The sequence below is a fragment of the Talaromyces proteolyticus genome, assembly GCF_021365285.1.
Source record: "Talaromyces proteolyticus strain PMI_201 chromosome Unknown BGW36scaffold_3, whole genome shotgun sequence".
In the NCBI taxonomy this organism is placed as follows: Eukaryota; Fungi; Ascomycota; class Eurotiomycetes; order Eurotiales; family Trichocomaceae; genus Talaromyces; species Talaromyces proteolyticus.
In genome coordinates this window covers 1,493,333-1,510,609 of record NW_025764279.1, presented here as the reverse complement: position 1 = coordinate 1,510,609, position 17,277 = coordinate 1,493,333, and the positions used below count along the sequence as shown (strand labels likewise).

Below are 17,277 nucleotides of genomic sequence, written 5' to 3'. Positions count from 1 at the left end.
CGTAGCAGTATATGAATCACCACCAGAACAGATCAAGCCTCTTCCCGACTGATGACTCACGGCTCACATGGTTAATATTTGGGCTTACAAGGCAAACTAGTAGAGGCGTGCTTCGGGTTTGGTTATTGAAAGCGTGGGGAGTAGCTGATAGTTGCGAATCCATAGCAAAGCGGTTACAATGAAGCCTGCTAGGGCAGTATAAGAGATTATGGATCGGTAAGATATGATGCACTAGATGAGTAGTGCGTCAAACAAAATAGGCCGTAGGGTGGCCATCCTATCTATTCATGGTTGAGCTTTCGTAAAGGTCAACCATACGATAAGCAACTGAGAGCAGTTGTAAGTTGTAACTAACTTAGGAGTTTCTATTAAGACACAAAAAGGGACAAAAGATGCCCACTCGAGTCATAGCCATTGGTTGATCGCCGGCATTTTACTTTCTGACTTTTGATTGGACAGCTTCAACTTTATCCCCAAATGATCTGGACCAGAATATTCATTTCTTTTAAATCGAATAACAAGGCCAAGCCATAGCCATTATTATATGGTTTCATACATGGCTTGACGAACCTATTTTACTTCTCTTTTTCGACTGATGTCTCCACGTGATATTAATCCGTATTGATGCAACTTTTCAATAACTTTTGTCTTGAGAAGGAAATAAAATCAAATATTAGAAACATCATAAAAGTACACGTGTACTCTGAAGTGTCCCGACAATAAAAATAATTGCAGAATAGTCCGACAAATCTCCATTATGTAAGACCAGTGGAGAGTGTCGCAAGCCCCTAGTAGGAAGTCCAAACTTAGCCTGACTTTATAGCTTTCGGTGAAGAGTTGCTGTGGTTTGGGCAAAATCGGTGCAGGTTAGACTGGACTTCAAATTTCCAGCCTGCTAAATCATCACGCTCCTTCTTCAACTCGTCCAATTCGTCCATCATTTTACGTATTTCTGACTCAAAATTACTGCAATCCCTTCTGTGCTCGTTGGTCAAGCGCAGATTCTCGGCCTGCAGAGCCTTAGTTCTTTGTTCGGAATTCTTCAGCTGCTGTTCCATCTCTGCAAACTTTTTCTCTGTTTGCGATTCTGTTTCGCAGTTCTTTTTGGCTTTGACGAAAATTTTTTTTACTTGTATCTGAAGCAGCGCGTAATCACTGTTCAGCTCAGCATCATCACCAACAAATTCAGGCTTGGACCCTTCATTAGTTTCAAGAGATATATTGGAGTTTCTTGACTCAGTTGCAAAAAGTGTGTTTGTTTTGGCTGGAGGAGCGCTCGATGTTGGCCCTCTCATCTCACTCGCGTTTTGATGCGTCTGCGAGCCGGCAATCGGAGCTGTAGGGGCTCGGGTCTCGGCTGAAATTTGATGGCTTGCTATTTTTCTTGGAGAGGATATTTCTCGTTCAGGTCCTAAATAAGGTCTTTCAGGGGATCGGACTACACTGCCGCTTGCACTACACTGCAAAGGAATAACGGGTTGCCGTAGTTTTTTTGTAGTCTACCATAATTAGTAAGTCTGGTGATTTAATTTTATCTGAATGCTAATGGCATGGCAACGCACGGAAGAGGGAACTTGCTGTACATGATACTCAATATCTCCTCCCTCGGAACTCCCATCGGAACTATCATCGTTGCTGGTCTCGACTGTATGTGGTTGATGCCTCTTCAAGTTGCGACGGGGTTGAGCTTCCGAGACATTATTCTGCAACTCTTAGTAACTTCGTAAAAAATAAGGGACCTTCAGTCAAATCGTGCTCTTTGATGATGACTAACCTGTGCAGTTTGAGGTTCCGCATTTTTCTGGGCCTCCATGTTCAGATGCAGTTTCTATATTGCTTAGGATAAGAAGATGCAAGCGTGTAGATGCTTACTTACACTATGCTCTTTCATCACGGCTTTCTCGGTACGATCCGGAAAGAATTCCTATTGTCCAAAGTATAAGTCTATTGTATCGGAGTTGCCGATGCTGGAAATGGGTGAATACCTCCTGGATATCCCTCCAGGTCTTCTTGGGATGTTGGATTCTCACAGACTGTAAACGATTCTTTTCCTCATCCGTCCATCGACGCCAAGATCCTTTGTGGTTTGCCGTTGTCTTATTCCGCCTGTTATCCTGCGACTTTGCCGTAGCCAGTTTGTTAGAAGGTACCGAAAGCGTTACGACAAGGGTTTGTCGTGATCGCTTCCTAACCATTACCTTGTGGTTCACATTTGACTAGATGAAAGAAGATGGCAGATAAGTGCAGCCTGGCAATATCTTTATATAATACAGAACGAAGAGCAAGGAAAGGAAAAGAAATATAAGGAACCGAAGCCTAAAACTGAAATGAGATTCCAGAACAGGAAGTGGTGTTAAGAACAAGATTATTATTTAGAGAGGATCAGAGACTAGAGCTCAAACAGAAGCCGAAAGGGCTAGACACCTGAGGGGCATGCACATATGGCGTTGGTAGTCCCATACCATTGTGAATCATGGTATCCAATTGCACGACGATGAATTATCAGCTCCTGCCGTACGTGATACTCGCTAGCTCTCTATCATACACAGACTCCCATTGCGACATGGAAAAGATTTTCTTCCTTCCACGAGACACCCCTTTTTGAGTAGAATCCTTGTCGATCGGGCTTTTCTCTCCTTCTCCAGTGTTATGCCGGCTGCCCCCAAGTCTGCGCCGCAAATTCTCTAGGCGCCAACGAACCAAGTTAAGATTATGGCGGCGCTGTAGTCATGAGACATAAGGACTTACCAAATTCGGGCCTTTATTTCAAGGGCGCAGCCACGAGAGAGAAATCTGGAGAATGTAGGGTGGTAAATACACTTATATACTTACTGCCATCACTGTCTCCCTTGATATCAGTATCGCTGTGGGTGGCCTTCAATATCGAAGATCCAATAATGGGGTAAAAGGGAACATTCATCTCCTCCCTGAGTCCACCAAGATCTACGCGAATGTGCAAATATCGTAATTTACTTTGTGTAACCACAGGTCCAGAGGGGGTCGCGATTGTCCAGTCCAACGCGACATTGAGTTCTTATTTCTTATTGAGTCTGAAGACAGTGACCAAGAGATCGGGGAACGAGTCCCGCCAGCCCTAAGTCGCGCTAACAATGTGACCCTTGTTAGGGGGGGCAGTAACTGGCCAGCGTTTGCCCTTGTAATTTCCCTGTTCTCTGTTTCCGATTCTCACGCTCGCTAAGATCAGAACTAAATGCTACTATTGTCCATACTATTGTTGCTCTTTGTTCTTCCAGATACTCTGAGAAGTCGATCCATCCCTTGATCAACTCATGGCAGTCTCCTGGCTTGTTTCACCACAAATGGCCCCCAACACATTTGAATTCGGTCTAGATTTCCTGCTCCGGCGAAAGAAAAGATACCCCGCCACAAGGTGCACAAGAAGCCAGTTCGGTTTGAAACACGAGCTGCCATAATAATCACTGTATACATGCTGCCAGTCATATTATTCCATGATTTCCAACGACCAGGGGCTGCTGTCAATTCTCACACCGCCCAAATATAAGCGAGTTGCTGCCTGGTCCACATTCACCCGGGCAAAGCTCTCAGCATTAACTTCACATTATAGCGCCAACTTGACACGTCAGCGGTGCCACCTTAAGTATGTGTATGGGTATCAGAGTCGACGTGGAAAATTGCTTTTTCCCTTTTTGTCGTTATCAAATTGTCAAAATGCTGATATCCTTCTTTGAGGTATTTAGACCATTCTAGGAACCGCACATTTCCAGTTAAGGATATTAATACTACGGATCCAAATAAGTCAAATGCAGTTCTCCGATCTATCCAGCAGCTCACAAAGGTGCAGTATTAGAAATATGTCTTTTGATCTCCTCTCGTCATCTACGGCTTTCTTTCTACGCTCTGGAGATCTCCCTTTTCTCTGACAAGGCTGAGATGGGTGGGCAAGTTACTACAATTTCGCCACGGCGTCCGTGCATATCTATTAAGTAATAAGTGAGACATAAAAGCTGCTATAGGATTGACTAAAAAGAGATATGCATTTGGGACGATGGTTTTCAATGCTGTCACTATGCCCCTAGCGGGAAATTTGGAATTGCTCGTTGCGAAATGCCCAACTCAACTGAGCAGGGCTTATTGTCATGTGCACACCCCACACAAACCAGTTACTCACCGTCAAGTATCGATGTAGTCAGTGTATTCTCCCATTCTACAAATGTTGAATTTGGGACGCATCCAAAAACATGCTCAACTATAGGGTTAGGGTTAGGGTTAACATCTAAACCAACCAGGAAATTTCTAGGCATCTCACATGCTAATCATCAGGTCAATCAACAGAACGTCCTCAACCCAGTAGCCCCAAAAAAGCCTTCTAAGTTTGGGCTGTTTGGACAAGTTTTTGCAAATGCGTTTTGATCTGTCTTCGAAAGACGATTCAGTCTTCAGGCGCAAGGTAACCAGCCAGCAGCCAGAAAATTCTTTGATTGCTTTTATTGGATGCATTTATTGACGACATCATGAGCACCCATTCGACGGATCTTGAGCTCGTCGAGGGACAAGTTATTCTAATGGAAATACATAAATAAAAAGAATGAGAGTCCTCAGATGGTAATGACAAATGTAATTAAGGCAGTAACAAAGTGACGTTATTAAATGAGGGTTTAAATACCGAAAGCCTTCCGACTTGACGGTAACGCTAACTCGAAGGGGGATTCACACTCCCTTCCCTTACACTTGATTTGCAACTTACAACGACCGTAGCTATTTTATCTCAAGATGCGGACATGCCTCGTCCGAGACTCAAAAATAGTAAGTTACTTAGATTGCCAGCGTGATATACTAAAAATGAGTCACGACTGACAAGGATGGGCCAAGGATGGTCGGTATTTACCATTCCACATGATCCAAATTTTTAGATATATATTGACCAACTGGCTTATTGACTCTCAGTGAGACGTGTCGATCTCGAAAGGTGAAATGTATGTCAAGATTTTCTCGAAGAAGAGTAATTTCAACGGAATCGCCTTAGCTTATTCTACAATTAGGCGACGGCCAAGTTCCAACTTGCAAGATTTGCCGCAAGTCCGGACGCCAATGCAAGTGGGAGGGAGTAAGTTTCCTAAAACCCGATTATCACTGAGAGTCTGAGGCTGATGATTTTAATTGTAACAAGCCGGATAATACGGGTACGCCCATAGATATAACGTCTTAATTGCAATCATCATGCTGAATATTAGTGTCGCAAGATCAAAGTACCCGGCCTAGCTTTCTCAACACAACGCCTCCATCCCCCGACAACCCTAGTCTTGCCCTAACCCACGACTTCATTTCCACGCTCTACCGCCACTACATAACCACACTTGCGACCTGGTACGACCTCAATGACTCCCAGCGTCGCTTCCAAGACCTCGTCTCGCTCGAGTCGTTAAACAATCCACTCCTTTTCAGCGCTATCCTTGCATTCTCATCGATCCAATTATACCGACGCTCCAGTGACAAGGAGCACCTATTCACAGCAGAGTTTTATCATTTGCAGAGTATTCAAAAACTGATCGTAATTACCGATGACTTGAACTCGTTTCATCATGATGGCGCTACGCTGGCGGCGACTTGTTTGCTGAGAAGTTATGAAATTTTAGCTCGTCAGTCGCACATTTGATTTCTTTTCCTCAAGCAATCAACAAAGCATTAATGACTTGACAGAAAATGTGACCTCACAGAGCCATCTACTCGGATCATCGTCCTTTCTACAAGACCAGCAAATCAACCTAACCACTTCTGATCTTTTCAGTGCTGGATTTTGGAATTATCTACGCGAAGACATCACTGTCGCTCTCATCGAGAAACGGCGGCTCAAGATTGACCTTGAGGGGATCCAAATTCCGTATGCTAGTCGTGACGACGAAAGAGCGAATTTGATTAGTTTGTTTCTCGGAAAAGCAATTAATATTTGCTTCGGGGCCCCTCCTGCTACCGATCAGCTGAGGGAATTAGAAACTGAAGTTTCTCGGTGGAAGGACAGTCTTCCAGTGTCTTTTGACCCGATATTGTCACAAAACCAGACAGACAAGGTCGATAGCTTTCCTGTCTTGTGGCTTTTTCATGGTTGGCATAGTAAGTTACTTGTCCAAGAAAAATTCCAAGTTTCCTCTGCTAAGTATGTAATATCTTCAGTTGCAGCATTGCAATACTATCACACTTTAAAAGTCATATTCTCTCTCGCATCGCTCACATCAATCCATGACTCTAGATCAGACCCATCCTCTGACAACATTTTTCACCGAGCATCGCACCTTCTGGAAAGCACCCCTAGCATACTAGACAAAATCGATTATCATGTGACGCAAATATGCGCATTGGCGATTTCAAATGACTGCGACGCCGCACGGGTGAACGCATTTGGACCGGTGGCTTTTTGTATGTTGTTTCAGTTCTTCGCAATTATTCCCACTACTGACTGGAACTAATGATGATTGCAGGCGGCCCCTATTTACGAAACGAACAAAAGCGTGCTCGGCTCGTCGATGAGCTGAGAATATGGGCAGAACGAACTGGATGGCCTACTGAGAGTATTCTGCAAGTTCTGCAGAGTGCGTGGAATTGATACATGAATAATTGTATAATGGTAGCTAACAAGGCTATTCGTACTGCAAGCGAAAATCTAAAAAACATGGCTATACATACAGTTGAAATGAGAAAGTCATAATCCCCTCGAAACATCTAGCTGTGGATAAGGTCGTATCCATACGATGTCAAAATGCAAACAGAAAGCATTCCACTCCTTCCATGGCGGAATCCCAATGATAGATACATAGTCGGATAATTACGCCATCTGCTTCTGGGCAAAACTACCGAAAGAGTCTCCCAACGAATCCTGAGGCAAGGTTGGACGCAATACCTCCTGTCAACGCACTATTCGCGAAATTACTGGCGTGGCTAAAGCGATCGCAGCGTGAGAAGGCCAAAGTATTTGTGACTGTTAAGACCAGCGCAATCACTACGCATAATTAGTACCTGGAGTTCCCACACATAGAAAAACAGCCTGCTACATACCAACCAAACTCAACCAAATAACATTATTCATCTTGATAACGGCGAAGATCGCTAGGAGAATCCACAGCGCAGGGGTGAGATAGAGACTCAGCCAAAAGAAGCGCTTGTCGGTGGCAGTGATGGTACGGGTGCCCGGCTCGGAGCTCTCAAAGACCCAGTGTGATTCACCGGTGGATGTATTCACCTCATTCCACCAGCGGAGGCCAACAAGTCGTCGTCCAGCAATGTTTTTGAGATAGTAAAAATCGGCAGAGAGGAGAAGGAGGGTGACGATGAAAGTGAGAATGCTATGAGGGCAGTTAGGGTATGCGATTGACAAAAGAGGGTGTGTAGGACGTACAATTTGCCGATAAAGAGAAATCCAAAGAGATACATTAACAAGCTCCCTGCAGGCGAATAGTCAGATCACTGTTCGATAACTGCTTAGCTTGGTCAAGAACAGGCGAAAGCTCACCAATGCGAAAGCCCAGGAAGAAGAGTAATGTGATGGGATGCGCGCTCAGGCGCCAATTTAGGTCGCCCTGCTGTGGTTGCTCCATCACTCGTGCCGTCGGGTCCTTGAAGCGTGGGTCGAGGCAATTGTTCGCATGAAGCGTAAGTGTGCACTAGGTGTTTATTGAATCTGCCTAGCAGGAGCTATCGTGGTTGCGTGTCAATTCCAGGCGGTCAAATGGGGCAGAATCGGCCGTTGAAATAGCTCCTGCTTAGTTGCTCTGGATGCAGCCATAGTTAGTCAGCAGATTGCCAAGGTATTGTGTTATTGGATTGAGTCAGGCTTGAACGGTCAAAGAGCGCTTTATAATTCCTACAACACATCGCCTCTACTCACCTGGTGTAGTGAGGTCTGGCTCGGCTATATAGCATACAGTATACAGTATGCGGTGTGCGCTAGTCCCTTTCGAGCAGGGCCAGTCGGCTATATCGCAGGGTGGGCCCGTCGCGGCTAGTGAAGCTAAGAGCCCGGGGCCAATCAGAATAAATGCAGGATGGATGCCTCGTCGCCTCTTCATGTTGTTATGCCAGCCAGTATATAAAATATAAAATGGCGTGGAGTGGCTGATTTCCCTTCATTTACTCTTCTTGCACTGCTGTACATACATGAATCGTCACCGCAATGGCAGCCTCATTGACCAGGAATACATTACGACGAGCCCTGCTCTACGGTACGCCTCTTCCCCGCATAGCCCAAGCTTCTGTTGCTGGCCAATTGATAATACATGTATACTACATGCCTTGGTGCTAAGATCTTTCCAGTCCCCGGCTCATCACAAAAGTTTCTCGACAAGTCGCGCTCTCTCGCCGCAGATTGCGTCGCATATGACCTCGAAGACAGCGTCACTCCGCACAAGAAGGCCGAAGCTCGCCATCTGGTGCGGAGAGCCATTGACCAACCCGCTCCGCCACAAATCCTTGAGCGAGCAGTCCGTATCAACTCCGTAGAAAGCGGACTAGCCTTGGCCGACTTGAATGAAGTTGTACGCAACCATCTTCTTCCTCTGCTAGCGCAAACAAATGTCCGTCTGACCAAAATATGTGTAGTTGCAATCCCCAAATTTAACCACCCTCGTCGTCCCCAAGGTTAATTCAGCCTCGGACTTGACTTTTATTAATGATGTTGTCACTCATACTCTGGGTAACTCAGCGACCGGGTCATCTACACGGCCACCAATCTCAATCCTAGCTCTCATCGAATCCGCCAAATCAATTACCAACCTCAGTGAAATCTGCAAGGCGACACCCCTTCTTCAGGGTCTCATCTTCGCCGCTGAGGACTTTGCGCTTGACCTCAGCCTCACTCGGACACCATCACTTACTGAATTCCTGTTTGCCAGATCCGCTATTGCGACTGCTGCCAGAGCACATGACTTGCCATCGACTATCGACCTGGTCTGCACGGCGTACAAATCAGCGGATCCAGTGCATAAGGGCCCTCCACCGGTTTTGGAGGAGGAGTCGAGAGGTGGGAAGAGGTTAGGATTTAATGGGAAGCAGTGTATCCATCCAACTCAGGTGGAGACTGTGCAGCGTGTCTTCAGTCCCGAAGCTGAGGAGGTGGAATGGGCTGTCAGGGTAGTGATTGCGGATGGCAAGGCGGCAGAGGCAGGAAGAGGGGCGTGGTCGTTGGACGGGAAGATGATTGATGTGCCTGTGGCCGAGAAGGCCAAGGCTATTGTGCGTCGAGCAGAGGCTTGCGGACTAGATATCGCGAGACTACAAGAGCAATGGCAAGGACAGGAACCTGAGTAGTTTTGAAATTTGTTTCGCATATGAAATAATAGTCCACTAGCTAGATACTTCGTTCTGCAGCGTAAGTAAAATGAGAGGGGATGCAGGGCAACTCGGTCTAAATGTCACGGAAGCAACGCCAAAAACAGGATGTAGTCTTGAATGGCGCAAAGGGGGTATCCAGGTAGGTCATGGCTCTCGTCGACACATTCAAATAGCATGCTAAATAAGCAGCTAGTTCAAATCATTGACTTCCTTGCCGTCTATATGTAAGGCAATCATACTTTCAACTACTAGACTCAAACCTCGTCGTAATCCTGGGAAAAAGGATTCGTTTGTACTTGTCACTGTTCCACAGCAATGTCCTCACGTTTGAGTAGTTGGATTTTTCCTGTCGGAGCTGAACGGGTACCTTCCTCATCTTGGCTAGCACTTGCGCCCTTTTTTCTGAGTAAAGTCCTATCATAACTCGTTGGGTCAATTCCAAGCACTCCGCCCACGTATCCTCCACGTTCCCCAGGAACACTAAATTCGCGGAACACATATTTCCACTCGTTCAGCCACAGTTTGACGGCCTTCCCAACCTTATCTTTTCCATTCTTAGAGTGATGTCCGGTGCCGGTAATAGCGTATAAGGTGCGGTCTTCATGCGAATGCTTCACAAGTATTTTCTCGAGGTAATCAACTGCTTCTTCGGGATGAAGACCGTGGAGATCGACATACAATTCTTCAAGATCGTCTTGGAGACCATTGTTCACAAGATGCTGGTTACGTTCGTCGTATAGGTATCGAGCAGCCTCCCTGTGGCATTTGCGCATGGCCTCGTTTTCTGCTTGGCCTCGGAGTGATAAAGCCTTCGCCGCTCTAGAGTCGTTTCGATTCCACGCTTGTGCAGCACTGGGTACATGTTAACAGAGTTCGTCAGCCCTGGTATCAAGAGCTTGCTTACCTTTGCAGAAATTTGTTACGCACGGTGCCATGGCGGATAGCATCCGTGCGGTATTTGATATACTGTTGATTAGCCCTAGCACCAGTCTCGAGCCAGGGAATATTCTTGGGTGCCGGAATAGCTAAGGCTGCAGCACTAAGTTCTCGTGCCTTCACGCTTTCTTTAGCAGGCTTGGATGACTTTGCTTTGCCAGGTCCAGGTGAAGGCGACATGCGAACCACGTCTGCTAGCGAGCTCGGGCCAATTTCCTTGTTGTTGTTATGCCCGCCTCTTTTGCCGTGATGTTTTTTGCCAGGGGTTTTGGCTGATACTGCTGAAAGCGTGGGGAAGGCTTCGGGGTCGTCAACTGACAACGGTGATGGGTTCATATCACGTTGTTGATGGCGGCTTGTCGGTCGGGAGTGAGGACGGCTGGAACTTATGCCGTTATTTCTCCGTCCACCTACAAAGGGTGATGAGCTGCCATTGGGATCAGTAATCAGGACGTGATTCCCGTGTCTCCTTGGGTACAAATTTGGCCATTGTTCCGCAATGCCTCCACCTGACTGCAATGCGGGAAAAGCTTCACGGGTGTTTTCCAATTGAAAAGTCGGTTGAGGGCTTGCGGCTTGTTGATTGGGCCCATCAGTAATACTCATACCGCCTATCAGGGCAGTGGGATCATGTGAAAAGGGGCACCCATCACCAGCAAGACAGTTGCCCATCATCCAGTATCTGCCTCAATTGATTAGCAATTCTTGTTATCGGACAACCTTAATTGATACATACTTGCAGATATGCCCCGTTAGATCATGGCTATAACTACAATCTGCCCGCAGGCACGATCCGGTGGATAGCCAGTATTTGCAAGGAGGCGCGCGCGTATGGCTAGGCGGAGTAGACGGTCGTGCTTGTTCCATTACCATGGACTTTCCAATGAGAACCCGGCGTTCATCCAATCCTTGACTATCCTCCTTGGAGTCTTGCGAAAGCGCAGCGATGGTTGCGCCGAGGTCATAATTATGTGTTTCTAAGGCGGCTTCGATCTCTTCGTTGGTCTTTTGATCTCCTAAAACTGACCTCAGGATATCATGCGGACTCATGTCTGGTATGAATTCAGGTGCCGATGCACTGAGTCCTCCCAGAGAAGAGGTAACGCTTGTAGCGTCATCTGCCACCAACCAATCCACGTTACTTTCGCTGCCAAAATCACCGTATAATTCAGACGTAGGGCTTTGATCGGAGAACTCGTACGCGTTCAGATTCGGAGAGTGAGGGATTGGCTGTGCGAAAGCCAGTCGAGGAGAGGGTCGCGGGGAAGTGAAAGGGGACACAGTCGATGAGCGCGGCCCTCGCGAGAGCCCAACTCTGGCGAGGTGAAAGCTCGAGGGTGCAGCTGGGCTAGTGCCTGTCATCGATGGCGAAGATATCGGAGTCGATGATCGTGCAACCTGCCAGGGCGCGGGCGATGAACGGCGGATGACTGTATGCCTACTCGGAGGAGGCGATGCATCTGGCCTGGCCTCGTTGCGCTGGCGCCATAAGACATCCAGGACTGCATTTTCTAACGATGGGCCGGATAATGTAGTATTTTGGCGCAGCAACTCTTCGATCTGTTCTGTCTGCTCCTCCTCATCAAGGCCCTTGTTTTGGAAGATAGATTGGCAGAGCTCAAATAGCTCCTCCGACACCATGTTGGGCTTTCAACAAAGGAACAGCGAAGTTTGCGCTGATACGCTGAGAAATGAAAAAGAAGACAAAGAATTAGTCAGTTATCTGAACAGTGAATTCACTCGATATATGAAGTCGTCGGGCAATCGGGGGACATGGAAGCACGTGAAAGCCGGATGATATCGTTGTGTGTTTTGGCGGGGAAGAAGACTCGCAGGGGGCAGTGACGCGACGAGGCCAGGCAGTCAGATACCCAGCAATAGTCACATTGTATCAGACTGCGCCGAGGAAACAATGAGCATGGACAGGGTATATGGGCAAAAAAACGAGAGCACAGCGCAGCCAAAAGAGTGAAATTCAGACGATGGACGGTGGTGATGGAGAAGGCGGGCAGTGGCTTTGAGGATGGGAAGCTGTGGTGGAGGAGGGCGAGGGCCGATGCGGGCTGGGCGGAACATTATTTACGAAACGATGATAAGTAGCGCAGCGCTAGAAGGCTGTATTCTTTAGCCTGTCCCTGCTATTGGTAGTATCAAAATTGTATTGTCGCATTAGTCTCTCCTTTCTAGTACAATCCAACGATTGGGCTGGCATGAGGCAAATAACAATACTACTGCTACGAGAGATGATTGCGTATGGCCCTACATTATAACTGACAACTCCCAAATGACCCAATATTCATAATCCATAGCACCGGGCTGAACGTAATATTCTGTGCCTGAACAACACACAATGGGCTGTGAAACCTGTCGACACTGTCCATCATGTGGGGAGGGGCCTGGATCCTCAAACCTGATCCTGTGTCGCATAGTATTGTCTATTCTATTATGCGAGATTAAATTAACGGCCTAAGGAGCCGGAGGTAGCGGTGCATCGGATCCTTGTCTGACAGTCATTCAAGCATCAAATGCATTCGAAATGGAGCGCTCAACAAACCAACATGATTTGATATTCGATGTTGAAGGAGAAAAGAGAGCAAAACAAGCCCAGGGAGCGATGACGTTCTCAGCCGGTTACGGTAGAACGCGTAATTAACCTCCAACTGGCGGGTGTAACGGTTCTGTGACAATACACGTAACTTGTTCTTTCCCAGGGCATGTCTCACAGCCAACATTGACGACTACTCTACCACGCCCATCCACCACATGCCCACGGTGCCGATATGTCAGACTGTCGCATATAGTACACTAATACAGTAGCCAGCAATATTCACGGTATGCAGCGGCGCTGAAAGCAGGAGTCTCCGAGCTAACAGTGTCATTTCCAGCTCCGAACCAAACATCGCCTCAATCATAGCAACAAGATCACCCATGAACTGCCGTGGAAACAAGAGCTATTGAAGTAGCTCTGGCCTTGCACCAAACCCACCCCCAGGCCTCAATCGCAATTCTGCGCTCTCGCCCTCCCCATTGCGATGCCTGCCGATTACCAGTCCACCGCCCGAGCGCTGTCACTTCCCATCTCAGAGTCTGAAGAATCCGACACGCCTCTGTTCGCCGGTATTCTTCCACCATGGAGCCAATCCTCTATTATGAGACGCGGCTCTCTGCCTCTTTCCACGAGAGAAGCCGCCACTTTCCGAGACCGAATGATCAATAAAGCCGAAGCCACGTATCGCACATTCAGAGATCGGTGGAGTAAGATGACTCTCAAGCAGAAGCTTGTGTCGTCACTTATCGGCTTTCTAAGCATGCTTGCTGGCTTAGCTTTTTTGTTTTTTGCAGGTCGGATCTTTATTTGGTTAGGGCCTGTCGCAGACCGATGGGAACATGCGCCCTGGGCTTACATCGTGGTATGGCTATCCGTCATTCTCGTCTCTTTTCCCCCAATGGTAGGGTGGTCAACAATAGGGACTGTTTCTGGGTTTCTTTTTGGTTTTTGGAAGGGGTATGTTGTGAAACTTTCGCTATTACGATGTGCGTCTTGTTAATCATTCTGTAGGTGGATTCTTTTCACCACGGCTACTATAGTAGGATCGACCCTTTCTTTGATAGTATCACGCACGATCCTCTCAAGCTTTGTTCATCGCTTGCTCGAGAATGATAAACGATTTGCCGCGCTTGCCTTGACTCTTAAGTACGATGGGCTCAAACTTCTCTGCATGATTCGACTGTGCCCGCTGCCGTATTCGATATGTAACGGCGCCATGTCTACATTTCCGACTGTCAAACCTCTCAGTTACGCCATTGCTACCGCGGCTATTGCGCCAAAGCTGATGGTGACTGCTTTCATTGGCAGTCGCATTCGTATTCTATCCGAAAACAACGAACAAATGAGTGCGGGTTCCAAGGCGATCAATATCATTAGCATTATCGTTACCGTTTCAATTGGCATTGGCACTGGTATATATATTTACAGAAGGTAAGTCTTCCCTTTTCGTATCCAACAAGCACTCACCAACCAATCAACATCAGAACGCTAGCCCGCGCCAAAGAATTGGAGGAGCAGGAGCGCGCTGCTATTCGACGCTCAATAGATGCCGACCACGCTGCAGGGCGTCCTCATCGATTTTCTGACGACCGGGATGTCAATACAGCAGCCACCACTTTAGCCCGCGATGAAGAAGAGCAACTCGGATTCCATGATATCGATGAAGATAACGTCGATATTGTTGTGGAAGGAGATAATTTGGATGTCCATGGAACTAGATCATACCGAGACGATTTCACTGATAACGACTCTGATGTCTTCCAAGACGATGACGGAGAGGACTCGGAAGCATTTGGCCTTCATACCCATGTACAGCGCTAGTCGAATCAACAAGGCCGGCGTTCTCCCGTATATAAATTCGTCTTGGCTCACAGTTGTAATAATTTTGTGTATGCGTTATGTAGACAGATAGACGATGACTCTCCAAATATTCGTTAGAGCATATTGCGAAATGAATGCCTTGGCCCGGCCTCAGTTAAAACTTTCATTCCGGGACAATGCCTCCAATTTGGATTCATTGGACCGGGGGCCACCCGATGCCATTATGCCAAAGTTACCCCGGACGAACTGGAAAATTATCTTGATCTCTTCTTTCCAGATTTGCTGTGTTTCTTTCCACCACCACTTCCTCCATCGCCTCCCCCGCCTGATATTCGACTTCCTGACGAACCTCGGCCACCAGATATGCTGTTTAGTTTGTGAAGTTTCACCTCTGCTTTCGGCTTCCTTCCAGAGTCAGGCTCATTAGGATCCTATGGAGACTAATGTTAGTTTCTTCGACATTTGGCATCGATCTGGTCACTAACCATAATCATAACCTGTTTCTTTGGCTTAAAATTCCCAAAACTCCTTCGACCACTTTCTTGAGGCTCTGTATCTAGAGAATCGGCTGCGAGAATCGAAGGTTTTGCAGGATACGCGGAAACTGGTGACCCGCCAGTGCCATGATAATCCAACACCCACTCAGACTCGCCTGCTTCAGCCGCCTGTCGGGTAATGGCTTCTGCGCGTTTCTGTTCTTCGGCCGCAAGAGCAGCGTTGACGGCTTCTAAATCAGAGAGAGGCTGTGCCGGGCTGCTGGGCGCTGACAGGCGTGGTCGCTTGGGTGAGGGCGTTTCTGGCTGTTCTTCTACTGTCGGTTGGGCGGCTGATGCCGCTGCTCTCTGCATGAACTATAGCATTGGTTAGGGTATACTCCTTGTATTTCAGTCGCTGCCACCTTACTTTCATTGTCAGAAGCCGGGAAGACATGGTCTTCGCCGGCTTTGGGTTGGGCCCTGGCGCTAAGCTGTCGGGCATAGTGAGTAGGTAGACCTGGGATTATTATAATTAATCAAGGGTCTAGGTTCGATATCGCGCCTGGCGCGAAGGGTGTGTGCTGTAGCAGAAAAGTGAATTGGAGAAACAACCATCACATTATTATCTGCCGCAAAAGCTAAAAGCGATGCCAGCCCGTGATTGGCCACCGCCTGCTCCCGCGCACCCGCCGAGCTTGGCTTTCGGCTTGACCACACCTCAAACCCTCCCGCTTCTCTGCAACGCATCTCTCAGCAAACACACCCCCAGTTCACTCCCTCACCACCGCGATGCTCTCGTCAGCCAGGAGTAGGATTGCTTCCGCCGCGCTCTCGGCGTCTCGGTCCGGCCGATTGGCCTCCAGGGCCTCTTACTCCGTGAGCGCCGCTCGCTTCGAAAACACCCTTCCACCCAACGACCCCGTTACCAGGAAGCCCGTCCCCAACGTGTCTGCTACCAATGCTGTTCCGGTAGACTCGATGGGCGCTTTCGATGGAAAACTTGCCGAGACACCCGAGCATGGAGAGCAGAATCGCCAACTGCAGGCTCCCAACCGTGCGTCAACCTGGGCGAAGAGCCAGGCCCCGAGAGAAGAGGCCATGACCGGTCCTCGGTTCGAGCAGACGATTATTGAACTTCAGGTTCGTTAAGCCTTGTGCGTCTGAATTGAGCTAGCGAATGGGCAGCATTATATCATTCGCTATCTAAAGCAGACTTCCCCATGAGCATTCAACATCATATTCTAACAATTTCTGAGTAGCCTCAACCTTACGCTGCCATTGAACTCATCCACAAGCAACCCGTCAGATGGACAAAGAGCAGAGTTGTGTCCTGCGATGGCGGCGGTGGTCCGCACGGCCACCCGCGCATCTTCATCAACACGGACAAGGCCGAAATCGCTACATGCGGATACTGCGGTCTGCCATTCGTGCGTTGACCACTCTTTTACCCTTTGACTGTTTGACTAACTAGCGAAATTTCAGGCCCATGAAAAACACAAAGCATACCTCAAGTCCTTACCCAGCTCCTCATATCCTCTCGAGCCCACTGGGCACCCTGCCGAGGTGGAAGAAGCCCAACGAGTCACCGACGGAGCCTTCGAGCAGCGATGAGCGTGACCAGTATATACATTCTCTGTACCGTATTCGAATGTCTTTTTGTCTCCTTTATCAGTGGCGTTGAAAACCTTGTTCTACCTTACCGTTTCATTTATGATCTTGAGAAATGCTCTCCTACATATGTATGCTATACGTAAGAAGTAGGTGTGGCGGCGTTTGACATTATCTATCAACATGTCGCCGTTTTACATGATAGAATGTTCACTGATCATTGATCACCAGAGTTCATTCAGTAGATTTATGCTCAATTAGACAAGGACTGTCGAGACATTCACACATCCCTATTCCATGCAATATATATGGGTCTTTGGTCTCGCCGTGAACTCCACCTCGTCTCTCCATGTATTTGAATATATACTTTGGTTCGGCCCATCCACAAGATATCAGGTATTGGCCAAAGCACCGTTCAAATATGGAATTTCTCCCACGCGACAAACTATTTTGTAGGACTAGGCAATCGTACACCTAGCGGGGACGATCTCCTTGGGTTTCTAGGTTTATCAACGCTTCACAGATTGTGAGTCACGAGGTGAATTTGCGAGATATAGACGGGTCCAAGCAGAGCTTGATCTATGAAGA

General features: G+C 47.7%; 8 protein-coding genes across 8 annotated transcripts; 4 read left to right on the top strand and 4 right to left on the bottom strand.

Moving 5' to 3' along the window:
• Window positions 1-806: 806 nt before the first annotated feature.
• Window positions 807-2,195, bottom strand: BGW36DRAFT_356189 (uncharacterized protein; the record flags this gene model as incomplete). Its single annotated transcript, XM_046213741.1, has 5 exons — window positions 807-1,499; window positions 1,563-1,703; window positions 1,775-1,828; window positions 1,877-1,924; window positions 1,986-2,195. The coding sequence occupies 5 exons, from the start codon at window positions 2,193-2,195 to the stop codon at window positions 807-809; spliced, it is 1,146 nt and encodes a 381-aa protein (XP_046075420.1).
• A 2,508-nt stretch (window positions 2,196-4,703) lies between these two features.
• Window positions 4,704-6,585, top strand: BGW36DRAFT_336426 (uncharacterized protein). Its single transcript, XM_046212965.1, has 8 exons — window positions 4,704-4,855; window positions 4,927-4,955; window positions 5,022-5,086; window positions 5,150-5,162; window positions 5,223-5,618; window positions 5,680-6,090; window positions 6,151-6,393; window positions 6,456-6,585. The coding sequence occupies exons 1-8, from the start codon at window positions 4,842-4,844 to the stop codon at window positions 6,578-6,580; spliced, it is 1,296 nt and encodes a 431-aa protein (XP_046075419.1). The 5' UTR covers window positions 4,704-4,841; the 3' UTR covers window positions 6,581-6,585.
• On the bottom strand, window positions 6,586-7,812 carry BGW36DRAFT_372091 (uncharacterized protein). The gene is made up of 4 exons (XM_046215434.1): window positions 7,484-7,812; window positions 7,370-7,415; window positions 7,030-7,316; window positions 6,586-6,973 (listed from the first exon to the last, which is right to left on the bottom strand). Exons 1-4 carry the CDS (start codon window positions 7,566-7,568, stop codon window positions 6,825-6,827), a joined length of 567 nt encoding a protein of 188 aa, XP_046075418.1. The 5' UTR covers window positions 7,569-7,812; the 3' UTR covers window positions 6,586-6,824.
• Window positions 7,813-8,029: 217 nt separating this feature from the next.
• On the top strand, window positions 8,030-9,438 carry BGW36DRAFT_110276 (Pyruvate/Phosphoenolpyruvate kinase-like domain-containing protein). Its single transcript, XM_046209226.1, has 3 exons — window positions 8,030-8,192; window positions 8,284-8,504; window positions 8,569-9,438. The coding sequence occupies exons 1-3, from the start codon at window positions 8,144-8,146 to the stop codon at window positions 9,274-9,276; spliced, it is 978 nt and encodes a 325-aa protein (XP_046075417.1). The 5' UTR covers window positions 8,030-8,143; the 3' UTR covers window positions 9,277-9,438.
• Window positions 9,439-9,599: 161 nt separating this feature from the next.
• BGW36DRAFT_356185 (CCCH zinc finger and SMR domain protein) lies at window positions 9,600-11,877 on the bottom strand (the record flags this gene model as incomplete). Its single annotated transcript, XM_046213740.1, has 3 exons — window positions 9,600-10,152; window positions 10,205-10,918; window positions 10,973-11,877. The coding sequence occupies 3 exons, from the start codon at window positions 11,875-11,877 to the stop codon at window positions 9,600-9,602; spliced, it is 2,172 nt and encodes a 723-aa protein (XP_046075416.1).
• A 1,391-nt stretch (window positions 11,878-13,268) lies between these two features.
• BGW36DRAFT_356184 (uncharacterized protein) lies at window positions 13,269-14,605 on the top strand (the record flags this gene model as incomplete). Its single annotated transcript, XM_046213739.1, has 3 exons — window positions 13,269-13,741; window positions 13,796-14,215; window positions 14,269-14,605. 3 exons carry the CDS (start codon window positions 13,269-13,271, stop codon window positions 14,603-14,605), a joined length of 1,230 nt encoding a protein of 409 aa, XP_046075415.1.
• Window positions 14,606-14,859: 254 nt separating this feature from the next.
• Window positions 14,860-15,583, bottom strand: BGW36DRAFT_424330 (uncharacterized protein; the record flags this gene model as incomplete). The annotated part of the gene is made up of 3 exons (XM_046219946.1): window positions 14,860-15,036; window positions 15,091-15,456; window positions 15,509-15,583. The coding sequence occupies 3 exons, from the start codon at window positions 15,581-15,583 to the stop codon at window positions 14,860-14,862; spliced, it is 618 nt and encodes a 205-aa protein (XP_046075414.1).
• Window positions 15,584-15,825: 242 nt separating this feature from the next.
• BGW36DRAFT_372083 (NADH-ubiquinone oxidoreductase) lies at window positions 15,826-17,024 on the top strand. The gene is made up of 3 exons (XM_046215433.1): window positions 15,826-16,221; window positions 16,341-16,508; window positions 16,564-17,024. Exons 1-3 carry the CDS (start codon window positions 15,871-15,873, stop codon window positions 16,690-16,692), a joined length of 648 nt encoding a protein of 215 aa, XP_046075413.1. The 5' UTR covers window positions 15,826-15,870; the 3' UTR covers window positions 16,693-17,024.
• The last annotated feature ends 253 nt before the right edge of the window (window positions 17,025-17,277 follow it).

Excerpts from the sequence above, each read along its gene's own strand:
- BGW36DRAFT_336426 (XM_046212965.1), top strand. Across the intron at positions 4,956-5,021 it reads TCGATCTCGAAAGGTGAAAT|GCGACGGCCAAGTTCCAACT; the intron begins GTATGTCAAGAT and ends TTCTACAATTAG. Across the intron at positions 5,619-5,679 it reads AAGTTATGAAATTTTAGCTC|AAAATGTGACCTCACAGAGC; the intron begins GTCAGTCGCACA and ends ATGACTTGACAG.
- BGW36DRAFT_372091 (XM_046215434.1), bottom strand. The coding sequence starts at position 7,568 with ATGGAGCAACCACAGCAGGGCGACCTAAATTGGCGCCTGAGCGCGCAT. Across the intron at positions 7,416-7,483 it reads CTTCCTGGGCTTTCGCATTG|GGAGCTTGTTAATGTATCTC; the intron begins GTGAGCTTTCGC and ends ATTCGCCTGCAG. Across the intron at positions 7,317-7,369 it reads TTTCTCTTTATCGGCAAATT|CATTCTCACTTTCATCGTCA; the intron begins GTACGTCCTACA and ends CTGCCCTCATAG.
- BGW36DRAFT_110276 (XM_046209226.1), top strand. The coding sequence starts at position 8,144 with ATGGCAGCCTCATTGACCAGGAATACATTACGACGAGCCCTGCTCTAC. Across the intron at positions 8,193-8,283 it reads ACGACGAGCCCTGCTCTACG|TCCCCGGCTCATCACAAAAG; the intron begins GTACGCCTCTTC and ends AGATCTTTCCAG. Across the intron at positions 8,505-8,568 it reads TGGCCGACTTGAATGAAGTT|TTGCAATCCCCAAATTTAAC; the intron begins GTACGCAACCAT and ends AAATATGTGTAG.
- BGW36DRAFT_372083 (XM_046215433.1), top strand. The coding sequence starts at position 15,871 with ATGCTCTCGTCAGCCAGGAGTAGGATTGCTTCCGCCGCGCTCTCGGCG. Across the intron at positions 16,222-16,340 it reads AGACGATTATTGAACTTCAG|CCTCAACCTTACGCTGCCAT; the intron begins GTTCGTTAAGCC and ends ATTTCTGAGTAG. Across the intron at positions 16,509-16,563 it reads GATACTGCGGTCTGCCATTC|GCCCATGAAAAACACAAAGC; the intron begins GTGCGTTGACCA and ends GCGAAATTTCAG.